This window comes from Sorex araneus, chromosome X (assembly GCF_027595985.1).
Source record: "Sorex araneus isolate mSorAra2 chromosome X, mSorAra2.pri, whole genome shotgun sequence".
Classification (NCBI taxonomy): Eukaryota; Metazoa; Chordata; class Mammalia; order Eulipotyphla; family Soricidae; genus Sorex; species Sorex araneus.
Window position 1 is genome coordinate 314,012,783 of NC_073313.1, and position 13,977 is coordinate 314,026,759.

Below are 13,977 nucleotides of genomic sequence, written 5' to 3' on the forward strand. Positions count from 1 at the left end.
GGATGAACCTCACCAGAAAGCGAACAGGCAAGAAAACCCAGACATGTGGGAACCTGTGACAGAGATCTCCAAGCCCGCTCAGATCAGGAATGAGGAGGACTCAGATCTACCTCCTTCCCCCGGGTCCCCAGTTTTCCAGTAGCTTGGCAGTCACACCCACAGACTGCCTCTGGCACCATGTAACCTCATCAAAGGCCAAGACCCAGAGACTATAAACTAAAGCTCTCTCTTGGAAGAGAGCGCCGCAGGAAGTCCCTACCCCATGCCAGGCCTGTCTTCACTGGAGCACCTTGCAGGGGGGTGGGTTGAGTTTCCCTCCCTGTCCCAAGCACAAATTTGGCAGCCTAAAAACTCCAGAACCCAAATGCTGCCATGCCTAATGCCACTCTCCACACACATGGACTAACCTCACCCAAGAGAGGATGAACCTCACCCAAAACGGGATGAACTTCACCAAAGAGCAGACTGGCAGGAAAACCCAGATATGCAGGAACCAGTGACTGAGATCTCCAAGCCCTGGACTGGGCCTCCTCCCCCCAGGTCCCCGGTTTTCCAATGCTTGGCAGTCACACCCACAAACTGCCCCTGGCACCTAGTAATCTCATCAACAGCCTAGACCCAGAGACTACAAACTAAAGTTCCCGGAAGAGAACAACACAGAATTTCCTGAACATTATAGTCTATCCATAACAAGCAATACAAAACAAATTATCTAGCCTTATCTAGCAGGTTTGAGAGGTGGTGGGACTGGTGTCAAAATATCGAATGTATTTAAAGTAGAGAGAGAGTATGGGGGAAATTGTCTGCCACACAGGCAGGGAAAGGATTGGAACAAAGTGGGCGCGGACAGGGGGAGGAAATACTGGGGATTTTGGTGGTGGAAAATGTTTACTGGTGAAGAGAAGGGTGGTTGATAATTATATGACCGAAGCTCAAACATGAAAGCTTTGTAACTGTATCTCACAGTGAATTTAAAAAAAATGAGGGGGGAAATAATAATAAAATAAACATTCAGAATTTTTAAGAAAGTAATGTGGAGTTCATGCCCAATTCAATCAGCTTAATCAATGGCTTATAAATAGCAGTACTCCTACATTATAAAAAAAGTATTCTGCCCTAATAGAAATTTTCTCTGGATGGGGATAAGCCCCACAAGTGAACAAGAATTCAATTGCCACCCACTTGGATGTTTCCCTTAATTATCTCAATATCTCTTTTATGATGGCCCCTGCAGTTTCTTTGTCATTCTACACTGCTCCTGTGGTTTCAAATTTTCTTCTTTATGCTTTATCATATTTTTTTACTCTTAGAAACCCACTTTCTATTTATATTTTGGCATGAGCTTGTAAGACATATTTAGAATCAGTATCAATGTTTACTCAAAATTCTTCAGCCAATTGGAACGCTCAGTGAGAGAAACTAATTCTGCCTTTTGAGCTGAAGTTCCCCTTAGCAAAGGTCATTTGGTAAGTAGAAGTGGAGCAATTACTGTTTTAGTAACATGCATTTTTGTAGAAATTAGAGTCTAGTTCTTCAGAGGACCAGGTCAGACTCACAACAGCATATGTAACTTTTTGACTTCCTTCATGAAGTAGGCTGCTCTCATCTGCAAACCAAGTTTCATCTGACTCATCTAGGAATGTGTCTTTTAGATAAAACCTGTTACCTCATTCCATCACCTCTCTTTGAAGGAGATCTGTACCTTCAAACAGCATGGGAATAAGAGTTTCTGTATTAAGTGTCTAATAACCTTAAGAGTTACTCTGGAGAGTGTAACTAATCGTAGGGCTTGGAACGTTCTCATTCTCCCACCTCTCAGCCTTGATGGTCCTTTATTTCTTGCACACTCTGAGCTTGGTGGGGAGTCTGGACATCTAGTGGCTGTCCTGGAGTAAGTTTTGTGGACTCCTCTACTAGGACAGAAGCTCGTGCCACCACTCAGAGGCATTTGCACCAACCCTGAGCCACAATGTCAAAATATTTAAATAATAGTTTCCAAATCTAGGAATTTCCCCCAGGTTTTGGGTAAGCAGACCTAGTACAACATCTTGCTTCTCAGCTACATTTAAGGTATTGCCAAAACTGGAGTCAAAGCTCAATGATACTTAAGAGTGTGAAATGCCAAATGGTAGCTCTTATTCCTCTTTAAAAACTCAAAATCAGCCCCCTATAGTGCCTCAGAAGGAAGTTTTGCTATAATGCCATAGTTGGGGATCCAAAATATGCAGAATTCTGTCATTCCCTGAAGGCTTTTAATTGTTTCCTAGTTTGAGTTTAGAATAACTTTTTTATGGTTTCTGGATAGAGACCAACCCTTAAAAGTATCTGATCTAAATATTTAACTTTTTCTAGGCAATTTGTTTGTGTCTTAGAATGGGGAGTTTTTATATCTTCATACCCCCAAAAAGATTAAAACCCCTAAAGAACTCGAATCTGATTTGTACAAAAAGGCATGTTACTAAAACAGTTTTTGCTCCACTTTTACTCTACCAAACGATTTTTTCTAACAAATGTAGCTAGTGACTTTTCAAGAATAAATCAAGATTAGATAATCCTCCTCCTGAGACATCCCAGAATTTCTTGAGAAGTCCTAGAAATTGGCTAGGGACAGAGAAGGTGTAACTCATATTAACAACGAAATTAATATATTTAGTTGTCACACTAGAGTCCTGAGTTGTTGGAACCTGGTCGAAGACACTGTGGCAATTTTGGGGTGTCAGAAACCCAGTGGGCACCATCAGGCTGCTGATGCACTCACCAGGGGGTCCAGGCTGACTAGCTTGTGGCATCACGCCCCCTGGGCCCCAGTGGTGATGGCAATTGTGACCCCAGCAAGGACTAGGACCAGGGCCAGTGCTCTACCATATGTGATGGGGGCACTCTGGGTGGGCTGCAGCCACCAGTCCAGAAGAGCCTGACCAGCGGGCACACACCCCCATCCTCGGTCTCCAGACAGTTGGTGGTCAGGAAGGTCCCCCTCCATAGTAACACTGTGAGTGGTACAAGTTAGTCTGGGGAGAAAATGGTGGCGGGCCTGCCCCCACTGACAGGACCCCCATGGGGGGAACCTGGGAACTCTCTCAACTCCAGGACCTCGCTCTGCAATGGCACTGTGTTGGACCCAAATTACCTGATTCAATCACTTTAAAACTCTGTGGCCACCTGTAGCACTGAGAGACCGAGAGCTGCAGTAGCTCCACCAGTTGACTGCTGGAGTCCCACTTCAGGTTGGCACTCCGCCGGGGGTGCCTAGCCAGTTTAGTTTCATGGTGCTCTCCCTGAGACAGAATATCCAGGGGCACCCATATTCTCTCACACAGAAATTTTACGACCCCATCAGCAGTTCAGAGCACTGAGGGCTGCTGTCCCTCTGCCAGCTCTGACACTGGCCGCTGAACCGCTGCCCTCTTGACTGGAATTCCAACAGGCTCTTTTTTAACAATAGACTCAGAGCATTTAAAATTAACTAAAAGTATTACTAGTTTTGGACAGGTACAGCAGGCAATTCTAGGATATAGAAATATTGTTTCACCTAATGTAAATGGAGCATTAGTCACATCAAAAATTCAGCCAGGTAGCAGGCTTTTACTGAAAAATCTGGAATACTGAGGTTAGAGTGATAGCATAGCGGGTAGAGCATTTGCCTTGCAAGTGGCCGACCTGGGTTTGATTCCCAGCATCGCTTATGGTCCCTGGCCAGGAGTGATTCCTGAGTGCAGAGCCAAGAGTAACCCCTGAGCACTGCTGGGTGTGACCCAAAAAGCAAAAAAAAAAAATCTGTAATACTTGACCCCCTTCTAATAAAACAGAAGCATTCTTGCAAAGTTATCTTAAGTACACCCTATATTGATGTAAAACTGAATGGAGTTTCTAGTTAGATTCATCTCTTCAAGATAAAATCAGCCCCATCTACATCATCCAGGACCCAGACTCTGACAGAGAGCAAATCAACTTATTGCTATGAATCCTCTGAGGACTTAAACTTCTAAAAAAAATCCAACACTAAAAGCTAAGTTATATGTCTGTTAACTTTGAACATGTCTTTACAGGTGGCCAGTGAAAATACAAATAGATCTTTCTTTCATAGCAAACTCATCAGAACACAAAACAAAGCTTAAACAACAAAGCTTATGCTATATTCATTTTTCCTTATTTTTTAAAGCAATCTGCCTTCTTTGATCCAAGGAAAGCTTTTCTCCTCCACGGCATAATATTTTTTAAATTATTGTCTAATCTACTCTATTTCTCTTTTAAACTAACATCTCTGAAACCTAATAAGCTCTTGCCTGGGCCCCATTAGTATTAAGTCAACCTGAAAACTTTTTTATTCGCTGTATGAGCAGTCTCATGCCCTTCACTAACAGGAAGAAGTTATAGAAGATGGACAATCACCTATTCACCCCTTAAAAATTTAAGGGGGGGACAAAAGGAGAGAGAAAGCAAAAGGGAATGCCCTGCCACAGAGGCGTGGTGAGGGGGTTGGGGTGGAGGTGGGAGGGATACTGGGACCATTGATGGTGGAAAATGGGCATTGGTGGAGAGATGGGTACTCGACCATTGTATGACTGAAAAGCGAGCACAAACCTTTGTAAATCTGTAACTGTACCTCACAGTGATTCACTAATAAAAAATTCAAAAAACAAAGACTCTAAAAGAGAAAAAAAGTTTAAGGGGGTGAAATACCAAGGTTGGGGGGAATGTTGTCAGCCGATAGTGAGACCCTGGTAATAACTTTTGGGGAAGCAATTAAGAAGAAATTGACCAGCCCTAAAATTACCCAAAGCATAAGGAACACAACGATTTGAGATGCAAATTCTGAGCTCTGTGGAGATTGAGAAACTAAATCAACAACAAAGATGCAGAAGTTGAGGCACTACCCAGCTGAAAAAACTGAGTCACGCCCCAGTGATTGTAAGATCCCCTCAGAAAGGAAGCTACAGGAGAATCTAAACACATAATAAGAATATGAAAAGACCACCAAGAGTCCAAGGCTTTTCCTGTGAAAGCATGCAGATTGGTTTTTACCTCTACAGAAGGTTTGATTCCTCCATCCCTCTTGGAAAGCCCAGCTAGCTACCCAGAGCATCACGCCTGCACAGCAGAACCTGGCAAGCTACCGTGGCATATTTGATATGCCAAAAACAGTAACAAGAAGTCTCACAATAGAGATGTTACGGGTGCCCGCTGGAGCAAATTGATGAACAGCAGGAAGACAGTGCTACAATGCTACATGATTTATATCTTTCTACTCCCATCTACCCACTGTATATTCTTGATGAGTCATAGTTTCATTTTAGTAATCTCCACTGGATCTCCAGACATTCACTCAGAATGGAAGAAACAATGGAAGAAACAGTAAATCTCTGGTTCAGGTATGTGCACCCCACTCGGCTTCCTGAATGTCCTCCACATGACACCAGTAGCTCTTCCTCTTTTCAGCCTCTTACCTAGGTGGAAATTTCTTCCTGGTACATGAATAGAAATCTGCACAGATGAGAAGTAAAGTAGCTCTTGTTGACTTCACCTGGCTGTTTTCTCACTGGCGCTCTTCCTTATGGCTTAACTTTCTCATTTTTTATCTTTAAGCTCTACTGTAAGCAAGTTGCCTCAAAGGATACAAGAGCAGACTTTTTCCTCCCAGAGGAGCTTGCAACAGAATTAGATTATTAGTGATAAAAGCAGGAGAGAATGAGCAAACATATCTTGCCACAAACTGGAGGACGCTGGAGATAACACTCACTCCAAGACACTGCTTGTTAAGACATTTGATCTGGACAGGAAGCTGGTACACTCTAGCTGGACGCAATGTCTGACTCAGATTTAGTACAAAATCTGGATCATATTTTGTACTAAGTCTTCTACTAAAAGGGAAGACTATCAGGCAGAATTTACTTCCTACCAGAAACCTTGAAGTGACATTGTCATTCTAGAATTTTCAATACCAGGTATGAGTTTGGATCATCAGTGCCCTACAGCACCTGAAAACTCGGCACCTCCTCCCAGCAATGATCCACTCTCCTCGGCATCTGCTCCTGCCTAGAAGCAGGTCATCCCATGCAGAACCACTCTGCTAGTGTCCTAACTACAACACAGGACAGGTGGCAACCCTGGCATAATCCCACAATTCACTGAGTCCTAAAGCACTTACAGGAGGAACTTTCTAGAATCAGAGGACTTTCAAGTCCAAGCTGGTTAAGAAAGACCTTAGTGACAGTCCAGGAGACTGAGTGATATCTCCAGCAGCTCCCAAGAAGAGCAATGGCCTCTGACTGACCATGGCCTTATATTTAGAGAGCGTAGGGAGGCTCCTGTTTCCTTGAGGGGTAGTAACAATCACATGATAGGAATCTTGGCCAGTTCCAACTGCCAGTAGATCTGGAAGGCCTTCAGGAAGGAATCACAGCATCAGTCCAGGTACAACCTGTCTGAGCTTCCTTATATGTAGACTCTGCACCAAATTCACAGGATATGGAACTGTGACTCTGGGTTTTCAGAAAGGGCTATGGAGGAACTTTCCCAGAGCTCAATACTCTTGCCAAGACCCTCTAGGGCTACAAATACCACACGCCTTAAAAAGTGAGCCCCTCTGCTGTGGCAGAAAGCTCATCCGCTCTCCTCAAACCAAGTGAGTTCTATCATTTTGAACATCTGTATGGTACTTCTAGCAAGTAAACCACTCTAGCTTGGAACGTTCCTGAAGGAAGGGCTCAATTGAATATATTCTAGTTACATTTTTCCAAACGTACAAGCACTCCTATTATTTGAGAAGCCCCGTGCACTATGAAGCACTCCCTCAATTGAGTAAACCTTGGTCCATGATGTTACCCAATGGATATTAATTCCAGCACTTTCCAAAAGTAAAAATGTAGCTAGGATTTATCCCAAAACTTAGCCATAAGTCCCAAGCTTTTACTTTATAAAGTAGACTACTGTAGCCTCAATTAATGGTAATTTATGGAGGGGTATCATATTCATAATACACCCTTATCCCATCTTCTGAAGTCAAATAAACAATTTTCCTCTGTATGTGTATGGTTTTTCTTGTTGTTTCTGTTCAGTTTTGAGACAACATACTGTGGTTCTCAAGGCTTATGCCTGGCTCTGTGCTCCAGGATTACTCCTGGTGATGCTCAGAAAACTACTTGCAATGCTGGGGAATGAACCCTGGTTGATTGCATGCAAGGAAGGCACCCTACTCACTATACTATCGCTCTGGCCCCAAAACATAAACATTTTCTGAGAAATAAGTTAATTTCAAGGCACAATTAACACTTAGAATCTCGTGCCATTATAGAAAACAGAAAAGTGCAAATAATAAAACAATATCAATATCAATAACGCTTGTGCACCTACATGAACTCCTAAACCTATACCTAAGAAGAAATCCTTGCTGTACCTCTTTGGCTTTCCAATCCAGTTTCTGACTGATCTCAGAGGAACATGGTCCTTCCTGAAGAAACTGAAACCCTATAGATTTCTTTCCAGCTAATCTATTACTAGGAAAGTTCGTGGTCATGAATCATTTGTATTTAAAGTCAGGCCCACCAGTGTCATTACCCTCAAGATTCCTCTAATGAGTTGAAGATTTTTTTACCACTATGTCAGCATCTTATCTTTTCTAAGATGTTCCCCACAAAATAACATCTAAAAGGCCACATTGTGCAGCTCCCAAGTTTCCTGGGTTACTCTTTTGATTATCTGGATTTAGTTGAAAAATAAACAACCCTACATACACACACAAAAAAAAACAGAATTGAATACAAGGAGTTGATTATACCTATGTTATAAAGCTAATGACTAGAAAAGATCCTAAGTAGTACCATTGCAGAAAGTAAACTGGAAGGAACAAAAATCATGCAGAGGGGCTGAAGCCATAGCACAGCGGGTAGGGCGTTTGCCTTGCATGTGGCCAACCCGGGTTCAATTCCCAGCATCCTATATGGTCCCCTGAGCACCACCAGGAGTAATTTCTGAGTGCCTGAGCCATGAGTAACCCCTGTGTACTGCCAGGTGTGACTCAAAGAGCAACAACAACAACAAATCTCAAAGAGACTTATAGGACTGAAAGAGAGACATCAGGATGGGGTGTATCATGGATGTAGAGAAACAGCTCAGACAAGGAGATGTTCAGAGGCCCAAGAAATGCAATTCAGATATGTAGTTTTTATAGGTTTTAAGGCATTTGGAAAGTTGCAATTTTCCATTCCCCGATAAGTTTAAAAAATCCTGTTACTATAGTGACATCTGTCCTGTTTAGCCTTAATCTTGTTCCACTTGATCCAGGCCCTTCTCTACCTTCCCATTATTCTACATATCTCACTAAGCCAGCACTTCTCCAACTCACCAGCACACCGAAGAAGACCTCAGTTTAAACTTAAGTATTTCTGAGTACCAGTGAAATTAGAGGGAACAGAAGTGACATGATAAGAAGACAACTTTTTTAGAGCTAAGGATTCATGAAACACAGTCAACCCATCCACTAAAGAAATGAATGAGAACTTTTGTCTCAGAATAAAAGAATGGATACTATAGCTATGTAACACCTAAGCTGCATTTGCAAAGACTATCACTTCTGTAGAAAATAAAACATTAAGTGTGTCGGGGTCTAAGGTAGGTAAAGGGATATATATAATAACCTTTCAGTATCTGTATTGCAAACAATAACACCAAAAAGGAATGAGATAGATAGATAGATAGATAGATAGATAGATAGATAGATAGATAGATAGATAGATAGATATGTATATATATGAGAAGGAGAGAGAGAGAGAGAGGAAAAGTGCTTGCCATAGAGGGCAGGGAGGTGGGGATGGGATGGAAACTGGTGATATTTGTGGTGAGAAATACACACTGGTGAAGGGTGTTGGAACATTATATGACTGAAACCCAATCATAGACAACTTTGTAACTGTATCTCAATTTAAAAATAAATAATTTTTTAAAACTTTTTTGGGTCATACCTGGCGATGCACAGGGATTACTCCTGGCTCTGCACTCAGGAACCACCCCTGGCAGTGCTCAGGGGACCATATGGCATGCTGGGAATCGAACCAAGGTCGGCCGCGTGCAAGGCAAATGCCCTACCTGCTGTGCTAATGCTCCAGCCCCCCAAAAATAAAAATAATTTTTTAAAAAATGATTACGAAATACATGATTTTTATTTTATTTATCTTATTTTATTAGTGAATCACTGTGAGACAAAGTTACAGACTTACAGATTTTCATGCTTACGTTTCAGTCATATAATGATCGAGTGCCCATCCCTCCACCAGTGCCCATTTTCCACCACCAATGGTCCCAGCATCCCTCCCACCACCCCCACACTGTCCCCTTTACCTCACCCTGCCTCTGTGGCAGGGCATTCCCATTTGCTCACTCTCTCTTTTTGGGTGTTGTGGTTTGCTACAGAGGTATTAAGTAGGCATCTTTTTTGATCTATAGTCTATTTTCAGCCCGTATCTCCCATCCCTAGTGGGCCCGCCTAGCACACTTTGCTTGGTGATCCCTTCTCTATCAGAGCTACTTCGTCACCTAGTGTGTGAGGTCAGCTTCCAAGCTGTGAAGTACTCCTCTTGATACTTATCTCTACTATTCTTAGGTGATAGTCTCCCATTCTGTTACTTTATATTCCACAAATGAGTGCAATCTTTCTATGTCTGTCCCTCTCTTTCTGATTCATTTCAATTAACATGATACTTTCCATGTTGATCCACCTGTATGCAAATTTCATTACTTCATCTTTTCTAACTATAAGCTGTATAGTATTCCATAATACATGATTTTTCTATATAAGTATAACAGAATTTGCCAGATTCTTTCCATAATTGTTTTTGGAGTATTGCAGAACAATAAAATAAAATTCACTGTTAAGTGTGACTTGAACTGAATTCAGGTTAGTACTCACTAAGTCAAAGACTCCATCGTAGAAATGATCAGTAATCCAGATCCCAATGTTAAAACTCTAAAGATGTTATTATAAAGCTGTAGCACTGTAGCACTGTCGTCCCATTGTTCATCGATTTGCTCGAGTGGGAACCAGTAACATCTCCAATTAGAAACTTGTTGTTACCATTTTGAGCATATCGAATATGCCATGGGTAGCTCGCCAGGCCCTGCCCTGCAGGCGGGACACTCTCGCAACTTGCCAGGCTCTCTGAGAGGGACAGAGGAATCGAACCCAGGTCAGCTGCGTACAAGGCAAACGCCCTACCTGCTGTGCTATCACTCCAATCTCTATTATGAAGCTATCACTAATTAATAAAGCAATGTGGAGACCTTGTGACAACAATAATGACTTTCTCGGCTCACCTTTCTCACAATGAGTCACCTGTGAATTCAGCTCATAATCTCAAAAGACACAATCCTGAATGTCACAATCACTGCGGTAGATGACTTTCAAGATTTTTCCCTTTTGGAAATTCTTCTAAGGGATTTTGGCACTTGACACTATTCTTTTGGGATTATGCCATAATCCTAGATTGGACAGCTCCAAAACTGCTTCTCCCAGGAACACAAGCACTTCACCTAGATTTGCTTTGCTGTCACATCTTTCTGACACTATTTTTTTATCTTAATACTCCACACATTTGGATGTGGGTAAACATGCTAGATAGATGCAACATCCTCTCCCAAATATGAAAATTAATAAAAATTCAATAAATAATATCAGATTATTCATCAAAATGGCCCAAGTAAATAGAAACAGTAAAAGCATTAATGAACTAATTCCACAGACATACCATAAAGGTATAATTATATAAATTTGAAATAGTCATAGAACAAATTGTATGCTAATGTACAACAATAACGAAAAGCAAAAACTTTGTAGGATAAAAAAAAAACGTAAACTTTGAAATTTCTGGGCAAAGAGTCAATTGACAGAAAACTTTTACTATTATTATTAATTTTTAGAGCATTGCAAAGCCATTCATGATTGAATTTCAATCATATAGTATTCCAACATGCATGCCTCCACCACTGTAAACATTTCCCAGCATCAGTGTCCCCAGGTTCCTTTCCATCACTCCCCACCACGCACTCCCACCCTGGCTTGCCTCTTTGACAGGTTCTTCTCTCTCTCTCTCTCTCTCTCTCTCGCTCTCTCTCTCTCTCCCCACCCCTCATTGGAGTAATGTAGTTTAAAATATTGATACTAATAGGTTATCAAGAATATCCCTACTGGGGTAAGGGATACCTTTAGCTTCAAAGTCCTGGAGGGTTTTGCCGACCTTTTCTTCAATGTACTTTATGGATTCTGGTCTGATGTTGAGGTTTTTAATCCATTTTGATCTGATTTTTGTGCATGGTGTTAGGTAGAGCTCTGAGCCCTTTTTTATTTTTTTAGCATGTAGTTGTCCAGTTTTGCCAGCACCACTTGTTAAAGAAGCTTTCCTTGCTCCACTTTATATTTCTTGGTCCTTTATCAAAGATTGGATGATCATATATTTGAGGGTGTGTGTAAGGATATTCAATCCCAATCCATTGGTCTATGGATCTGTCTTTGTCCCCAAACATGCTGTTTTAATTATTACCACTCTGTAGTACAGTTTGAGGTTGGGGAAGGTGATGCCTCCCATCTTTTTCCCCGCAAGAATTGCTTTAGTTATTCCTGGAGGCTTGTTGTTTCATATGAACTTCAGAAGTGTTTGATCAATTTCTGGCATCTGGTTTTTCAGGTTCTATAGAATCCAACAGCCAGGCTGAATTTTGGTTGAAATTAACTCTCAATTTGGGTGTGAAAAAACACTATTTGCATATTCTTCAATTTCTTGCTGAACTTGTACTGTTTTAATAGTTATTATAAATTCATCCTCTGATAGACTTCTCATTTCCTAATCAGTAATCTAATTAATTACTGGAGACTCATTCTTTTATTCTTTTATTGTAATTTCTTTGTTTTTCCACTAGGTGATGCTATAGTGATTTATTTTAAAAAAAAATTTTTTTAATCTCCTGAGAACTCTAAATGTGTGATCAAAGTATGGCATTGTCCATCTGTCAGTTTTCTTCAATTGCCACTTTGGGTAGCATAGGTATGGAATGTTTTGCTACTATCTCTCCTGGGTAGGTTCACCTCTGAACTCAATAGACCTTTTCACTAGGACTGACCACAGGTATCCAGTATCCTTGACTTTGGTAGTGTCCTCTGGTTTTGTACTTTTCAGTATTCTAAAAAAATAGGGAGCAGTCTCAGTCTTACAATTTTTTAGATCTCCTCTGCATTTCATGTGATACAGGGTGAGTCTTGGTAGTCCAAGAGTCTGGTAGTTGCAGATGTTTATCAGGGATGACAAAAAGGGGAAGAAACTTTTCTTAATAAGCTAATTGTGCTAAAGTCACCAGTACCTTGAATTGTGAATGTTGATTAAACATCTCTACTTCTCCCTGGAGATCTCTGTCTTTTAAGGAGCAGAATAGAGTAGGTCTGACCCACTGCTTGAAACTGGTGCCATCTTACCATTCTTTTGTTCATTTGTTTTTGTTTGGGGTCACTGCTAGTGATGCTCAGAGATTACTACTGGCTTTTCACTCAGGAATTACTCCTGGTGGTGCTCAGGGGACTATATGGAATGCCTAGGATTGAACCTGGGTCAGCCATGTGCAAGGCAAACACCTTGGTGTACTATTACTCTGGCCCCATCAGCTTACCATTCTTAGCTCCCCAACATGCAGGATCTCCTTCTTTGAATCCATGGTCTCTTTCGATGCAGGTCTCCTGCCTCCAGAGCCTAAAAACTAGAGATTAGTCACACACAATATTGTTTTGAACTTGGATATTAAGTAGTGAGTTCATCAGGAGATGGAGGAGGATGGGTGGAGTGAGAGCCTCAAGTTTTATTTATTTAATTTTTCAATCAACACATTGTAAAATTAAGGAACTGTGATTTACAAAGTAAGAGAGTCTCTTGCCCGCACACCTGGCTGTCTTCGGGGCCCCTCGGAGGGGGTGGGCTCCAGCTTCCCTCTCCTCCCTGAGCAGAGCTCCCATGGCTGAAGACCTCTGAAACCCAGCCACAGCCATGCTCAAGGCCCCTCTCCACACATTCAGATGAGCCTTACACATGAAGGTACTGGCAGAGGAACCCAGGCGTCTGGGACCCGGGGCTGAGACCTCCAAGCCTGCTCAGATCGGAGCTGGGTCTCTTCCCCCTAGATTTCTCATTTTCGGGTAGCTAGGCATCAGACCCAGGGGACTGCCCCTGGCGCCATGTAATCCCATTAATGGCCAACATCCAGAGACTTAAAACCAAGCTCCTGGAAGCGACATCTTATAGCCTACTTCTCTCTCTGGGAGAACCTAGCAAGCTACTGAGGGTTTCCTGCCCACATGGGAGAGCCTCACAAACTCCCCATGGTGTATTCATATGCCCAAACCAGCAACAATGCTGGGTCTCATTCCCCTGACCCTGAAAGAGCCTCCAATGCGGCATCGTTGGGAAGGACGAGTAAAGAGAGGCTTCTAAAATCTCAGAGTTAGGACAAACGGAGACATTACTGAGACCACTAGAGGAATTCGATGATCAATGGGATGATGATGAGATAATGATGATGATGATGATGATGATGATGATGATGATTTACAAAGTTATTTATGGTTGAGTTTTAGACTTACAATATTGCAGCGCTGATCCCACCACTTTCTTCCAACTTCCCCCTACCAATATTCCCAGGTTTCCTTCCATATCCCGTTTCATTATCTCCAGAAAGCTTGACACAAGATATTTTTTGTCAGTTAACTCTTTATGTGCTGGGCTTTGCCTACTGATGTTCTGGTGTCAGCTCTGATCTAAAATCCTACACGAACTGAGAATCATGCATGGCTCTATAATGATTTTCCACACTGGGTTTACTAGATTTTCCCTTTCCATGATCTGCGGTCACAAAAACTTCTCAGGGAGCATGACGAGGGCTGGATCACTGTCTGACTTTCTGTTTATATTTTAGAAATTTAGAATTTAAGGTGAATGTTTTAGCAGA

The 13,977-nt window shown here is 41.9% G+C and overlaps 1 protein-coding gene across 1 annotated transcript in view; it reads right to left on the minus strand.

Moving 5' to 3' along the window:
- The window catches only part of LOC129399910 (interleukin-36 gamma-like), a 28,293-nt gene extending 15,600 nt beyond the window's left edge, over positions 1-12,693 (minus strand). The window contains exons 1-2 of the mRNA XM_055121319.1: positions 12,649-12,693; positions 3,131-3,278 (exon numbers count right to left, since the gene is read on the minus strand). Of these exons, the coding sequence (XP_054977294.1) occupies positions 3,131-3,278; positions 12,649-12,693 (193 nt within the window). The remainder of the gene's footprint in view (positions 1-3,130; positions 3,279-12,648) is intronic.
- Positions 12,694-13,977: the final 1,284 nt, after the last annotated feature.